Here is a 13,340-nt window from a genome sequence, read left to right on the forward strand (position 1 = left end):
TCATGGGGACACATAGGGTCTGCCATCATGCACAACAATGCAAAACATACAAAGATAAAATCCCCCTTCCAGTGTATACGCAATGTCATTTATTGTCTCACGAATGCGAACGCTGTCAGTGGGTTGTCCATTTTGGATTTTATCATTCTATTACACTATAGACTGTTCACCTTACAGCGCTTAACTTAATTTAAAATACTTCTATTTTAAGGTTTATAATATATGGTCTATTGGTGAAGTAGCATTGATCACTTTGAGGGGCGGTAGATTTTGTCTCCACCGGGGATAAAAATAATTCAGCAGAGGCAGGTATATCTAGACCAGAAAGGGGGAAAACCCACACATCCCCCCAAGCAAATCGCACCCAGATAATAATCCTAATGAAGGTATAGGATTTATTGCTCTTGTCGTACCTTATAAACTATCAGCTGAGTGGGTCTTGTGTTTGTGTGTGATTTCCTCGCAGCGTGTCAGTGTAATGGCCACAGCAGGTGTGTGAACGGCAGCGTGTGCGAGCATTGCGGGAACCTGACGGCGGGGATGCACTGCCAGAGCTGCATGCCCGGTTACTATGGCGACCCCACCAACGGAGGAAAGTGCAACGGTGAGTGCAGAGGTCACGAGGCTTTGCCTTGTGCTTCTTTTTTTGTCATGATCCGCAAAATGGGTCTGCAACTTGAGTCCTAGTAAAAAAAAATCTGCAGTCTGAATTTTCTTTTCTACTGCAACAGCCTGTATTTTATGAACATAGAGGTACTGACACTCTCATTTAAAAAAAAAGGGCCGCAACTAACCATTATCTCCTTGTTGATTAATCTGTCCCTTATTTTCTCCATTAATCAATTAGTTGTTTGGTCTATAAACATTTTTTTTTTTAAATGGTGAATAAAACAACTTAAATCTATTTCAGTTTTGTGTCACAGAAGTATCTAGAAATAGACATTTAGGAAGCTGGAATCAGAGAATTATTATTATCAAAATAGTTGGCGATTCATTTAATAGTTGGCAACTAATCGATTAATCGATTTCATCTTTGCAGCCCTAGTTGATTTCTCTGAGAAACAAAGTTTGCTGTAAGAAAAGAAAAAAAGTTCAATTATAGACAGAAGTAACTAAAGTTAGAGGTTTCTCCAGTGTGTTTCGGATGAATTCCCCCATTCTAAGCCATGTGTCGCCTTCACTTCTTGCTCTGATTTGCTTATAAAGAAATAATGAGCCATTAAAGGCATGTATAAACTGCTGCAGGCAGTCTGCCACACTGCAATAGACACAACCGACCTGATGGGGGCAGTGTTTAAAAGCTGTGAGTGCGGGCTTTGTTTTTTTTTGTTGAGCTTTGGGTCCAGCAGAGCAGTGAGAAGGCAAACTACATGCAGGCCTTTTTAGATGGGAAAGGATTGTGGTCTGCAGACAGCGAGGGAGCAGCCGCTCAGTTGAGTCCATTTCTTGGCGTTCCTAGGGAACTGCGGAGTGGTCTGACTTAAGGGAAACACGGCGCTGATGAATCATCAGAATCAGAAACATGTATTTGTCATTGTAAAACACTGTCACAACAAAATTTAAAGGTGCCCTGCCATACAAAACCATTTTTACTTGCATTTTTTGAAATATGTTAGGTCCATATGTGTGTGTGTTATGTTGTGAATGTGAAAATGAACTGCTACCTCCTCTGTCAGATCTAGCCACTGAAAAGAAATAAGCAGAGAAATCAGACCAATTACAAAAGCTGGACAGTCTGACATCATATTGCCTGAGCTCATTACTATTCATGAGCTCGCCCAGTTGGGCTGGGTAAAGGATTCTGACAGCCAGGCTCTCATTGGCTAGCTGTTAGCCAGTCAGATTCAAACAGCTTAGCTTGTTGAATATTAATGAGAACTGGCAGAAATCGAGCTGAGTCTTCCTGCAGGCTTTCTATACCACGCTAGAATGGCTTGAAACAAGGTAACCAAGGCCTTTTTTCCACAAAAAAATGTTAGAGTCCATGGTAGAACTTCAGACATTACCACAAAGTAATGAAATACGTGTGGCAGGGCACCTTTAAGTGCTTAAAGTATACATTCATACGCACACGCCATACCCTTCCACAAACCATACCCTCACATACACATAATGGGACAGGTGCTTCTAGTGCATAGTAGTATACATTCATACACTTACTCACATCATACTCTCACACCCAAAAAAAAGATCACAGTAGTTGATCCATATTTTTTTCTGCTTGGGATCCTTGTGTCAGCAGCTTTGTTTCTCTTCACATGGATATAATCATATCAACTCCCATATCTGGAATTGTTAACAACAGATTGTGTGTGTGTGTGAGTCGGATGACACAAAGCAGAAGCCACAGAAAGCGGGGGGAAAAAAAATAAAAAATGGGTGTGCGTGTGATTCGCGGGCTCAGGAAGCTCGGCGTGGGAAGGTATATGATACGAGCCTCGATGGGAAACAACATCAAAGGCGGGAGAGTGTAATGAATGAGTGGGGGGGACTGCCCGAGTGTGAGTGAGGAGAAGTGCGAGGGCGGTGCAGTCGCATCAGTCTCGCGGTGACAGATGTGCGTTTTGGCTTGGCGGCGGCGTGACATTAAATCGCTCTTAATCATTTTCTTATTTCCTGAGTTGACTGGTGTCTCCGTCCCTGGCGGCTTTTCGCAGGGAGCGCCGCTCTGATAGATGTACGCCTCTCGTCGCCTCCGTACGGGACAGCCTCTGATGCACTTTCTCTTCTACTCTGGCTTTCTTTGCAATTTTTCTCTTTCCACCCCAGCCTGTCTCTCGTTCTTATTCTGGCTTTTTCTTCTTCTCTCTTTACCGTCCCCTGGCCACATTCTGCTGCTCTTTCTCTCCCCACATGTTCCATTCCTGACACCTCCTTTATGCCTCCTTTCCTTTTATGGTTCATGCTATATATTTTTTAAATGTATCAATCTCTTTCCCTTCTTTAATTATTCTATTTTCTGTAGTCTTTCCTTTCGTCTCCTCTCTTCCAGAGCCCCTTCTCTCATCCCCTTTCTTTTTCATACCTCTCATCTTCTTTTCCCTTCTTACTTTTCTTCTTCTCTCTTTTTCGTCTATTTCTTCAGCTTTCCTCCCCTCTCCTCTTCTTTCTCTTTTCTTTCCCTTTCCCTTTTGTGTCCTCTCCTCTTGTTTCCTTACCCCCCCTGTTTTTCCCTTTTTGTCAACTTTCCTTTCCTCTCCTCACTTGTGGTTCATTTCCGTCCTCTCCTCTCCTCTCTCGGCTACACTGACTGCAACTATCCCTTCATTTTACCCCCGTTTACTTCCTCTACACTTCTGTCATTCCCTCTTACAGTAAATTCACCCCTCTGTTCATTTGTCCATCAATCCATTCATCCTTCTTTCTATCTCCGTTATAAAAAGGACCACTAGATTTACCTTGGGCTAAATGGCTGGGAGGCAATGATGTGTTGCCGATTAGAGGGGTGAATGATAGAGAGACAGCTTTGTGCCTACTGGGGGGGGGAGGCCTCTGCTCATAGGGTTGTAAAGAGGATTGAAGGGGGGTGAGAGAGGCAGCGGGGAGGTAGAGCGAGGGAGGAGGAAACGGAGACAAAGACAGGCAGACACAGAAAGGAAAAACAGATGAAACCATGTAGGGAGATGCACAAGGTTAATATCGGTGAAAAAGAACAGTTGCCCTTGGATAGAGAGACGACGAAGGAATGGAGGAGGAGATGGGGGGATAAATAGAGAGGAAGAGATGGAGGACAGACAGAGGAGAAGGGGAGTCTGTCCGTTCCCCCGTCCCTGTGACAAATGATTAACTAACCTTGTCAAATCTGGATTGTGTGTGTGTGTGTGTGTGTGTGTGTGTGTGTGTGTGTGTGTGTGTGTGTGTGTGTGTGTGTGTGTGTGTGTGTGTGTGTGTGTGTGTGTGTGTGTGTGTGTGTGTGTGTGTGTGTGTGTGTGGGCGTTAGCGTCCCTTTTCTCTGAATGTGGCGTTCACCTTGTCCTGCACCCATACCAAATCAAATGCACCCGAGCCAACCTTCAGAGCTGCAGCTGACAGCATGTCTGATGTCTGTTTACACTCTTAGTCCCTCAGAGGAGAACATGCATTTTAGGGGCTGACGGGAAACCTGCATGTTTTTTATTCACATCCTGGGAGTCTTTGTTCAGTTGATTTCGCGTCTGTTTTTTATTACAGCGGAGAGACACACTGAAGCTTTCTAAACATCCCATTTTCTCACTGGGAAGGGTTTGTACTGGAGTGAACTTGCTCGCCTTGCAGATGGAAACATTCGCACCTGGAAGTAGTGCAACCACAGTTGTGTCACTGAGTGGCTGTGCGGTTTGTGGTTTGCTTAATGGCACGTTAACAGAGGTGCTTGAGGATAAGGAGAGACTTAAGGTGGATTTATATGTCTCAGTCAGGGTGTTACAGAGGCTCTGCCTCCTCAACAATATAATGTTTAGTCATGGGGCAAGGTAGATACCACATCCCCTCAAGAACTGTTAGTGGTCAGCTTGTGCTGCTTGTGTTTAGTGCTGAAGGCATTCGTTGATAATTTATCAAGCAAAAATATTAGGGGTGGGGTGAAAAAATCGATTCACGTATATATTGTGTTTTTCTTTTTTGCAACAATTTATTTTAAATAGTTTTTTTTTCCCTTTAATCGATATTATTTACTTTTATTACCAATGATTCACCTAAATATTTTCTGTTAATGCAGTACCACTGACGGCGACTCCATCGTATTCGTTTCCAGCAAAACAGACCGAAAGCAAAAAATGTAGAAAATCCAAATTAAATAAATGTCAGACCGACTGACTTGCGATGTGCATTCTTCTTATAAAACAATTAGTTTTTTAACATTTTTTCATGCTATATTTTATCTAGAAGTGTATTATTCAACTTTTGTTTTTGTTAAAGAAGGAAAAGAAAATCACAACACTCAATACTAACGAAACACACAAAAAATGAAAATTGCAATACAAATCCTTTTTGCAGCCATGTATCGTGAAAGAATCGAATCAGGACAAAAGCATATTGTCCCAGCCCTAAAAAATATTAAACATTCACTGGCTACATTTCCTCAAATGTGAGCATATTGTGCTTTTTGTCAGTTTTATATAATTGTAAATGAGATACTGTCAGGTTTTGTACTGTTGCTCGGACTTAAGAAGCAATTTAAAGATGTAACCTTTGGCTATGGGAATTTGTGGTCTGCCGTTTTCCCCATTTCATGCACTAATCATGCAATTCATGCAGTAATCCAAAAGATAAATCTATAAAGAAAAGAAGCCCCGTTACGTGTTTCTAATTTCAGTATAGATTGTTGATCGTGAAGACAAGTTAAAAAAAACGATCTGTAATATTCTCCTTTTCAGGAATGTCAGTACACACTCCTGAAAATGACTGAACAATACAGCCTAATAGTGAACATTGACACACTCATCTAGTGTTGAGGTGGTTATCTGGACAATCGATGGGTTAAATCAATGGGGCGGCTGTGGCTAAGTGGTAGAGAGGTCGCCTGCCAATCGGAATTGGTAGTTCGATCCCTGGCCCTGCAGTTTCATGCCGAAGTGTCCTTGGGCAAGATACTGAACCCCGAGTTGCTGCGCCATCGGAGTGTAAATGTGTGTGAATGTTTATCTAATGAGCAGGTGGCACCTTGTACGGCAGCCTCGGCCACAGTGTATGAATGTGTGTGAATGGTTCCTGTATTATGTTAAAGCGCTTTGAGTAGTCGTTAAGAAAAGCGCTATATAAAAACAGTCCATTTACAGTCCATTTAAATCCTTCGCTAAAAGCCAATTCTTCTGCCCGATGCATCTCCAGGAAGGAATGATGATCAGAAGTGAAGCTGTTTGAAAATGTTTTGCTTATGGTAGTTTTAAAATAATTCAGTGATATTCAGTCAAGTATTTAACCCAAATCTCTGTAATCTGTGCTCTACAGTTTTGTGTTTTTCAAATTTATATATATTATTTTCAAATTGACATTAATGACAATAGGTGGAGAGAAAGTCGCAAATCTCAAAAACATTCATGAACACACACCAGTTTAGATCATAAAAAGCAAAACTACAAAATGTAAGACCATTATGAAATCTGATTATTGCTAGTCTTTGGTAGTGTTATAGGAGTCTAAAAGACGTGTTCGTTTGATTTCTGAGGAGGAAGGAGAGGCTGGGTCGAATTGAAAGTTAAGCAAAAGGTTTAATGAACAACACGATGAAAACGCATATGACAAAAACAAATGATACACTGCAGCTGACAGCGGACTGAATCCATGCTTCTCCTTGTGGAGTCACATAAAAACAGCCATGTGACATGACAAACAATTACACTGTAAAACAGCGGTCTGCGAACATGCTTCCCCTTGGGGGTCACAGTTGCAGCCCCGAATCTTTCTCAGGATCCAAATTATATTCCCTACACCTGGGTGTTTCCTCAAATGAAATCTTCCCCCTATTGGTCCGATGTCTCTCAAAGAAAAGGTGTACGTTCCCAATCAATCCAAACTATAGGAATACACATTCTTTGTTCTAATCATGTCTGGCCTAACAGGGAGTGGCTCCCCCAAAAGCAGAAACAATAGATCTCCATGTGTGGAGACAAGGAGCTTTCTCCTGTATGCTAAATGACTGATATGACCTGATGATTCTTTAGAAACTTGAGTAGGTGTGAGCCAGACCAATGCTGATTTAGGTGTGGTTATTTGATTAGATTTAGCTGCAGGCTAAATAAGACCAAAAGTACATTATTTTCAAAACATAAGCATGGTTTTAACTTTTTACAACCTAACCGTAGAAGTCTCACTTTTAAAATATTGTGTAAATGGGATTTTTTGAGGTGAAGGGGAGGAAACCTACTTAACACGCGTTGAATTTGCTGGACAAAACCAGATTTATTGGCTAATGCAGAGTTTCTAAAGTGCACATGTGTTTGGTCTGCGTGGTTAGCCTGAAATCCAGACCCAAATCGGAAAGATTAAGGGTCTGGCAATGAGTAATGAAAATGGCCCAACTCGAGGGGCACCAAGCATGCATTTGAAAATCTCACTGCACGCAATTGGATAACACTACAACCTATCGCAACAATACGCGGGTGACGTATCCAGAGCCCCATACGCAGCTACCAGCGGACTAACAACTGATAGATTAAACTCTTAGCTACCAGCGAGCTAACTGGTAGATTAAACTCTTAGCTACCAGAGGAGCTAACTGGTAGATTAAACTCTTAGCTACCAGAGGAGCTAACTGATAGATTAAACTCTTAGCTACCAGCGGAGCTAACTGGTAGATTAAACTCTTAGCTACCAGAGGAGCTAACTGGTAGATTAAACTCTTAGCTACCAGAGGAGCTAACTGGTAGATTAAACTCTTAGCTACCAGCGGGTACAACTGGTAGATTAAACTCTTAGCTACCAGAGGAGCTAACTGGTAGATTAAACTCTTAGCTACCAGAGGAGCTAACTGGTAGATTAAACTCTTAGCGAGCTAACTGGTAGATTAAACTCTTAGCTACCAGCGGAGCTAACTGGTAGATTAAACTCTTAGCTACCAGAGGAGCTAACTGGTAGATTAAACTCTTAGCTACCAGAGGAGCTAACTGGTAGATTAAACTCTTAGCTACCACGGAGCTAACTGGTAGATTAAACTCTTAGCTACCAGAAGAGCTAACTGGTAGATTAAACTCTTAGCTACCAGAGGAGCTAACTGGTAGATTAAACTTGCAAAAGAGCAAAGAGCACAGGATGTATCCCTGAGGGCAGAGCGCATAATGTGGAGGAGTTGCCGGGCCTGACCAGAGATAAAGGCCGGACACGCCGGCCACGGACCGACCGTCGACAGAAAAGCCAGTCGAGATGATCAGTCGGGTCCCCGGGGTCCAAAAAACTGCCTCGGAACACACTGAGGCGACACCAACTTGAGATACGTAATACATCTCCATAGCAGCAGGCGGCGCTACTCTGTATTGTTGCCCAAGAAATGAAAACCAGCAGCTGATTGGACGAACGTGTCACACGCTCGCCATTTCCGGGTGAGTCCCGACTGCCCTGCCGGCGACTGAACATGTCAGGTCGGCCAAAATGAACGCCGACAGCCCCCCAGACTGACGACGGCACGGGACACACCGAACAGACTCGAGTCACTGACCTCGCCAGACTGTCCAACGGCCGATTATCGGCCCTGTGTGTCCCGTACTTAAGAAGAAAAGCTACTGATCGCTAGCCTGACAAGCCAGACCCACATCAAGATGTTGGGTCTGGGAACTCACCATTGACGGAGCTCAATCCGAGGGGCGGGATAAACGGTTGTCTTTCAAATTCCCTCTGCACGTAATAGGATAGCGCTCCAACCAGGCAGAGCAAAGAAAAAGGTAGCAGAGCTAGTTGATAGATTAAACTTTTGCCGTATTCGGTCGGCAAAACTCTGAACACGTCTTCCTTTTTTAAGAATGACTTCAGTGGCGTTCTTTGTTCTTTTCTCAAAGAAAAGCTGAACTCCAAGTCTTCCAGAAGACCGCTGTTCCCAGCAGCAGCAGCCATAAGCCCGCCCACCGACTCTATACACGATGTGATTGGCCTGACCAGAGTTTGGTTTTTCCAGCTCGCAAGCCAACGGAGAGTGCCTAGACCCCCCTGGCTGCAAATTAAATATGCTGCCACTAGGGTGCGTCTAGATTTCTAAGCTAACTGATCGCATGAACCGAATAACTAAATTCACTCCCAACTTCTTTAAAAAGACACTGTTGCGAACAACCGTCAGTGACTTTCTGTACTTATGCTGAAGTGCTGTAAACTGACTCCACTCGCTGCAAGTAAACAAACTTTTAAGAGAACTCCAGTGATTTTGTCCATTCTTTGATAAATAATTATCCTAACAAGCATTGACGCTGTCATGCTCGTGGATCGCGACTTCACAAGGGGGAGGGGCTGGAGGCCGCTGGTCTGTGTGCGCTGCAAAAAATACATTGTTGATTGGGAAAAATCTTTTTAAAAACGGATGTTGTCTACCTGGGTGGGTCTCACTCTACCTGGGCGGTGCGCCCAAGTAAAGCCTATGTGTGGGAAACACTGAAAATGATTACAGTGTGATTTTTCTGCGAGGATCTGTGCCAAACAGATTTTTTTTTGGATAAGATAGGATTTGTAGGCTGGGACGTCTCTGCAGCACCAATACTTAATTTGGTTTGACATATTTTGCCTTTAACAAATTATGCACACCCACCCACCCCTGCGATTTGAATATTGCAGTAGTCCATATTGATCAAATTGGCCTTAATTGTGCAGCCCTAGTGCAAACGATCAAATATTTTCTAAACAAATGAAATCTTTCGGCCGGTGCTCTGGTTTTCTGACGCTGCAACCAGCACTGTGCTCTCATGCTTCCCTCTGAATTGTGTTCCAGGCAAGACATTGGCTTGTATTCTTTCTTCTTGTGCTTGTTATCTTTTGCTACCCAGAGCTTCAGCGTATAACGCTCCTCTGCCATTGGCAGAGCATGATTCTTGCATGATTCACATCAGCATCCCCCCTGTCTCCTTCTCTCTCTCTCTCTCTCTCTATCTCTCTCTCTCTCTCTCTCTCTCTCTCTCTCTCTCTCTCTCTCTCTCTCTGTGTGCACTACCTCACATGCTCGCTCTAGCTGTCTAAGGACTTTCAGTCATGCTGCTTGTTGTGATGCAGAGAAACACAAGTCAAAGGTGCTGTTGGGTCTTGAGGTTGTTTTGTCAGGTTTCATCATTTCTCACAGGTTCAGCTCAGTTCAGTGCTTGTTTCTTGTGGGGCCTAGACAGGACGTCTAGTGTTCTTCAGTCTCGTATTGTTCCAACAGGAAATAAAAAGAATAAGATTAAATCAAGATTAAAAGATTAAAAAAGTTATCACTGGATGTGCTATAAATTTATTGAGAGAAGGAGAGAGGGAGAAGTGCTTGATATAAATTGTGGAGAATTTCTTTCTCTAGTTATCTGTTGTTAGGAGTTAGTTTTGTAGCTCGGGGCAGCTTTCTTCTTTCCAGTAGAGCAATTATTGTTTTCCCAGTGTTGGTTATGGACATGTAAATGTTACCTTATATAAGTATTAGTAGGTTTAACCTGTATTATTTCAAACGTCCCGTATTTGTTTTTTCTGCCAAGCAACCTCTTGTGGACAAGTGAGCAAAGACTGTCCTCTATCTAAGACTGTCCTCTTTCTGCAGCATAGATGGAAGGAGCGTGAGGTTGGTCAGAATCCTTTCTTTATGAACTATCACAAGAGGTCGCTTGTCAGGAAAACATTTGAACAAACAACCAATGCGGTTGTTTTCTGGTGAGGGTGGTCTTTTATGTCCCAACCGATCTTGTTTTGCCCCCCCTTCTCTCCTTCTCTCTCTCTCTATCTCTGTGATATTTTTGATATACAGTGTCTAAGCAGGGTGCAACAGTGGGAGTTCTTTGTGAATCTGTGTTCAGTGCAGGAGCTATAGAGATGTTGAGTGCTGTCTCTGCAAGAAGCAGAGACTAGGACAGGCAGGACAGCAGGGTAGTGTGCTTCTGTGTGTGTGTGTGTGTGTGTGTGTGTGTGTGTGTGTGTGTGTGTGTGTGTGTGTGTGTGTGTGTGTGTGTGTGTGTGTGTGTGTGTGTGTGTGTGTGGTGTTTGATGGATCAGACATAGCCAGCTGTTGTTTGAGCTTTAGCAGCAGTAGAGGAGCAGACAGGGATGCTGCCTGCAGAGTTGCTCCATTCAGTCTTCTCTGTGGAGAAGCTGCCAAATCCGCTATCACCTGCTGTCTTAAGTGTGTGTCTCTGTGTGTGTGTCTCTGTGTGTATATATATTTGTGCTTTCAAACGTGTATAGGTTTATTTACCTGTGGAGCCTTGTGGCGCCAGTACCCAGCATTCTTGGCAGTATCCAGTCATCTTCCCGCTGGCGGCGCTATTCCTGGCGTCTACCCGGTCAACATACGGGCGCGTAGAAAAACCAAAAGACACACACACAAGACCTACACACAGAACCACACGCATACAAACGGTTATGTCAATATGATTTTGAACGGCTTTTGCATTCTTTTTGATCTCCAGGCAGCTGTGACTCAAGTCTTGTCTCGAATAAGCTGCTTTCTTTGAGACTTTGTGCTTTCATTTGTCGCTTGCAGCTCACCAGCATTCACTTAATATCACTATGCTATCATTTCAAACAAGCAGTAGTGTTTTAGTAGGGGTTTTAGTAGGGGGCTTTCACACCTGCCTTGTTTAGTTTGGTTGAATCACACTAGAGTTTGTTTTCCTCCTTGGTGCGGTTCATTTGGGCAGGTGTGAATGCAGCAATCGCACTCGGATGCGCACCAAAAGTGGAACAAACAAGCGTACCAAGACTTCCTTGATGAGGTGGTCTCGGCGGGCTTTCAATCGAACTCTGAAGCGGTTTGTTTATGGTGAGAACGTGATCCGACCTTGAGCCGCACAAACTACTGTATATGTACTCCACAAGTGTAAGCCAAATGGCTCCTGCAGTCAGTTCTGCTTTGCACTCTGCGATGCAGCACAACATGCAAACTGTAGCAGCTTGCAGTGTTTCTCTCACCGAAACAGACTGCGATCAAGCCCGTCGTCCGTCACAGTTGCCGCTGAAGTTAGAGACAGACACTGGCAGAGCAGAGCGAAGTCTCGGTGACAATGTCTGATTATTTAAATGAAATGAGTTGGTTTTGACCATGGAGATACATGAAATATGCACTTGATCTCTTAACACATCCATGACTAGTCCAGAACACAGGACCTTTTTCCTGTATTTACTTCCTTGCTCCCGCCCCAGACACATCCGACCAATAAGTGGAGCGAAGATCATTCTTGCGCGGTTTGTAATGACGCATTTTGGTACGCTTGTATTTTTCATTGAAACGAAACGGAACCAAGGGAAAATCACTCACACAATCTCATCAACTGAATCGGACCAAAGAAAATGAACTATCATGTGAAAATGCCCTTAGATAAAGTATCCCATACCATACTAAGGGTCTTTTTTTACGCCAGCGCTTTTTAGTCCACTTAAATTGAACACGGTAATCGCACTCTGATGCGGACCAAAACAACCACCCTAAGACCCTTTGAAGAGGCGGTCTCGGTCCGGTCCCAAACAAACTCTGGAGCGGTTTGTTTGTGGTGGGAAAGTAATCCGACCTCAATCGAACCCAACTACCAGGTGTACTCTGGAAGTTTGAGCTAAACGGTTCCTGTAGTCAGGTGTGCTTTGCATTCTGTGATGCTGCGGAGCGGGCAAACTGTAGCAGCTTGCGTAGACACAAGTCGACGTTGTAGCAATAGCTAGCCGGAGAAATGCATAGCAATGTTTCTCTCAGAAATATGCACTAGTCCAGAACACAGGACCTTCTTCCTGTATTTAGTTTCTTGCTCCCGCCCAGGGTCCACCAGCCAAATGGCTAGTGAATGTTTGAATTTTAGCTGCTACTCAATGGATTACCATTGTTTTTTGGCTGATGAGTGAAGCAAATCTACCATATTTTACTTAGCCTGCTTGACACCAGACCCTTTTCACTTGTAACTGAGAGTGGGTCTGGGGAAGATTAATTCGCAGCTCATTTCCAAAGGGGCGTCACCAATGGATGCCGCTCAAATGCCTTTGGGCGCATTGGATAGTCCTTCAACCAATCAGACCAACGATCCGGGTGACGTAGCAGCGACAGCGGCATCAACGGGTGGCTGCGCTTCGGTAGCCGTCATGTTGAATGTAAACAAGAAGCTGCTCGCCGTCGCTGCACTATCGTCATCGTGTAAAGCCCGCCTCAACGGTTGTGATTGGTGCCTCGATTTGGAAAAATTGGAAATGGGCTTGAATGGGCTCTTGGCCAGACTGACTTGCAGAGCAAATCTCAAATTTGCCGGAAGTTCATCAGGTTTTTCCCAGGCTATATTTTACAAGCATTTGGCTAGTAGATGGTGCTAACTTTGGACCCTGCTCCCGCCTCAAACACATCTGACCAATAATCTCAGTGAACTTTCTCATGTGGTTTGTAGTGATGCATTTTGGTTAGCTTGAATTATTTTCTCTGTGTGAAAAGAATCCAAACCACGGGAAAAACTTCACAAACTCACTTAATTTGGACCAGTACAAACTACAGGTAAATCTACAGGTGTAAAAATGCCCTCATCACAACTTACTCCACACTTGGCAGAAATACAGAAATACAACTTTTTGTGTGTGTGTGTGTGTGTGTGTGTGTGTGTGTGTGTGTGTGTGTGTGTGTGTGTGTGTGTGTGTGTGTGTGTGTGTGTGTGTGTGTGTGTGTGTGTGTGTGTATGTGCAGATTCCTAGATATGGAACCTGTAGGCTCTGAGTCCAAATTCTCCTGAAGGGAAGTTTAT

The 13,340-nt window shown here is 43.8% G+C and overlaps 1 protein-coding gene across 3 annotated transcripts in view; it reads left to right on the forward strand.

The window, feature by feature from the left end:
- Positions 1-13,340, forward strand: part of atrnl1a (attractin-like 1a) — a 345,015-nt gene that overhangs the window by 120,802 nt on the left and 210,873 nt on the right. For all 3 annotated transcript variants that reach the window (XM_039784008.1, XM_039784009.1, XM_039784010.1), the window contains one exon: positions 467-604. In XM_039784008.1, coding sequence (XP_039639942.1) covers positions 467-604 — 138 coding nt within the window. The remainder of the gene's footprint in view (positions 1-466; positions 605-13,340) is intronic.

This window comes from Perca fluviatilis, chromosome 19 (genome assembly GCF_010015445.1).
Source record: "Perca fluviatilis chromosome 19, GENO_Pfluv_1.0, whole genome shotgun sequence".
In the NCBI taxonomy this organism is placed as follows: domain Eukaryota; kingdom Metazoa; phylum Chordata; class Actinopteri; order Perciformes; family Percidae; genus Perca; species Perca fluviatilis.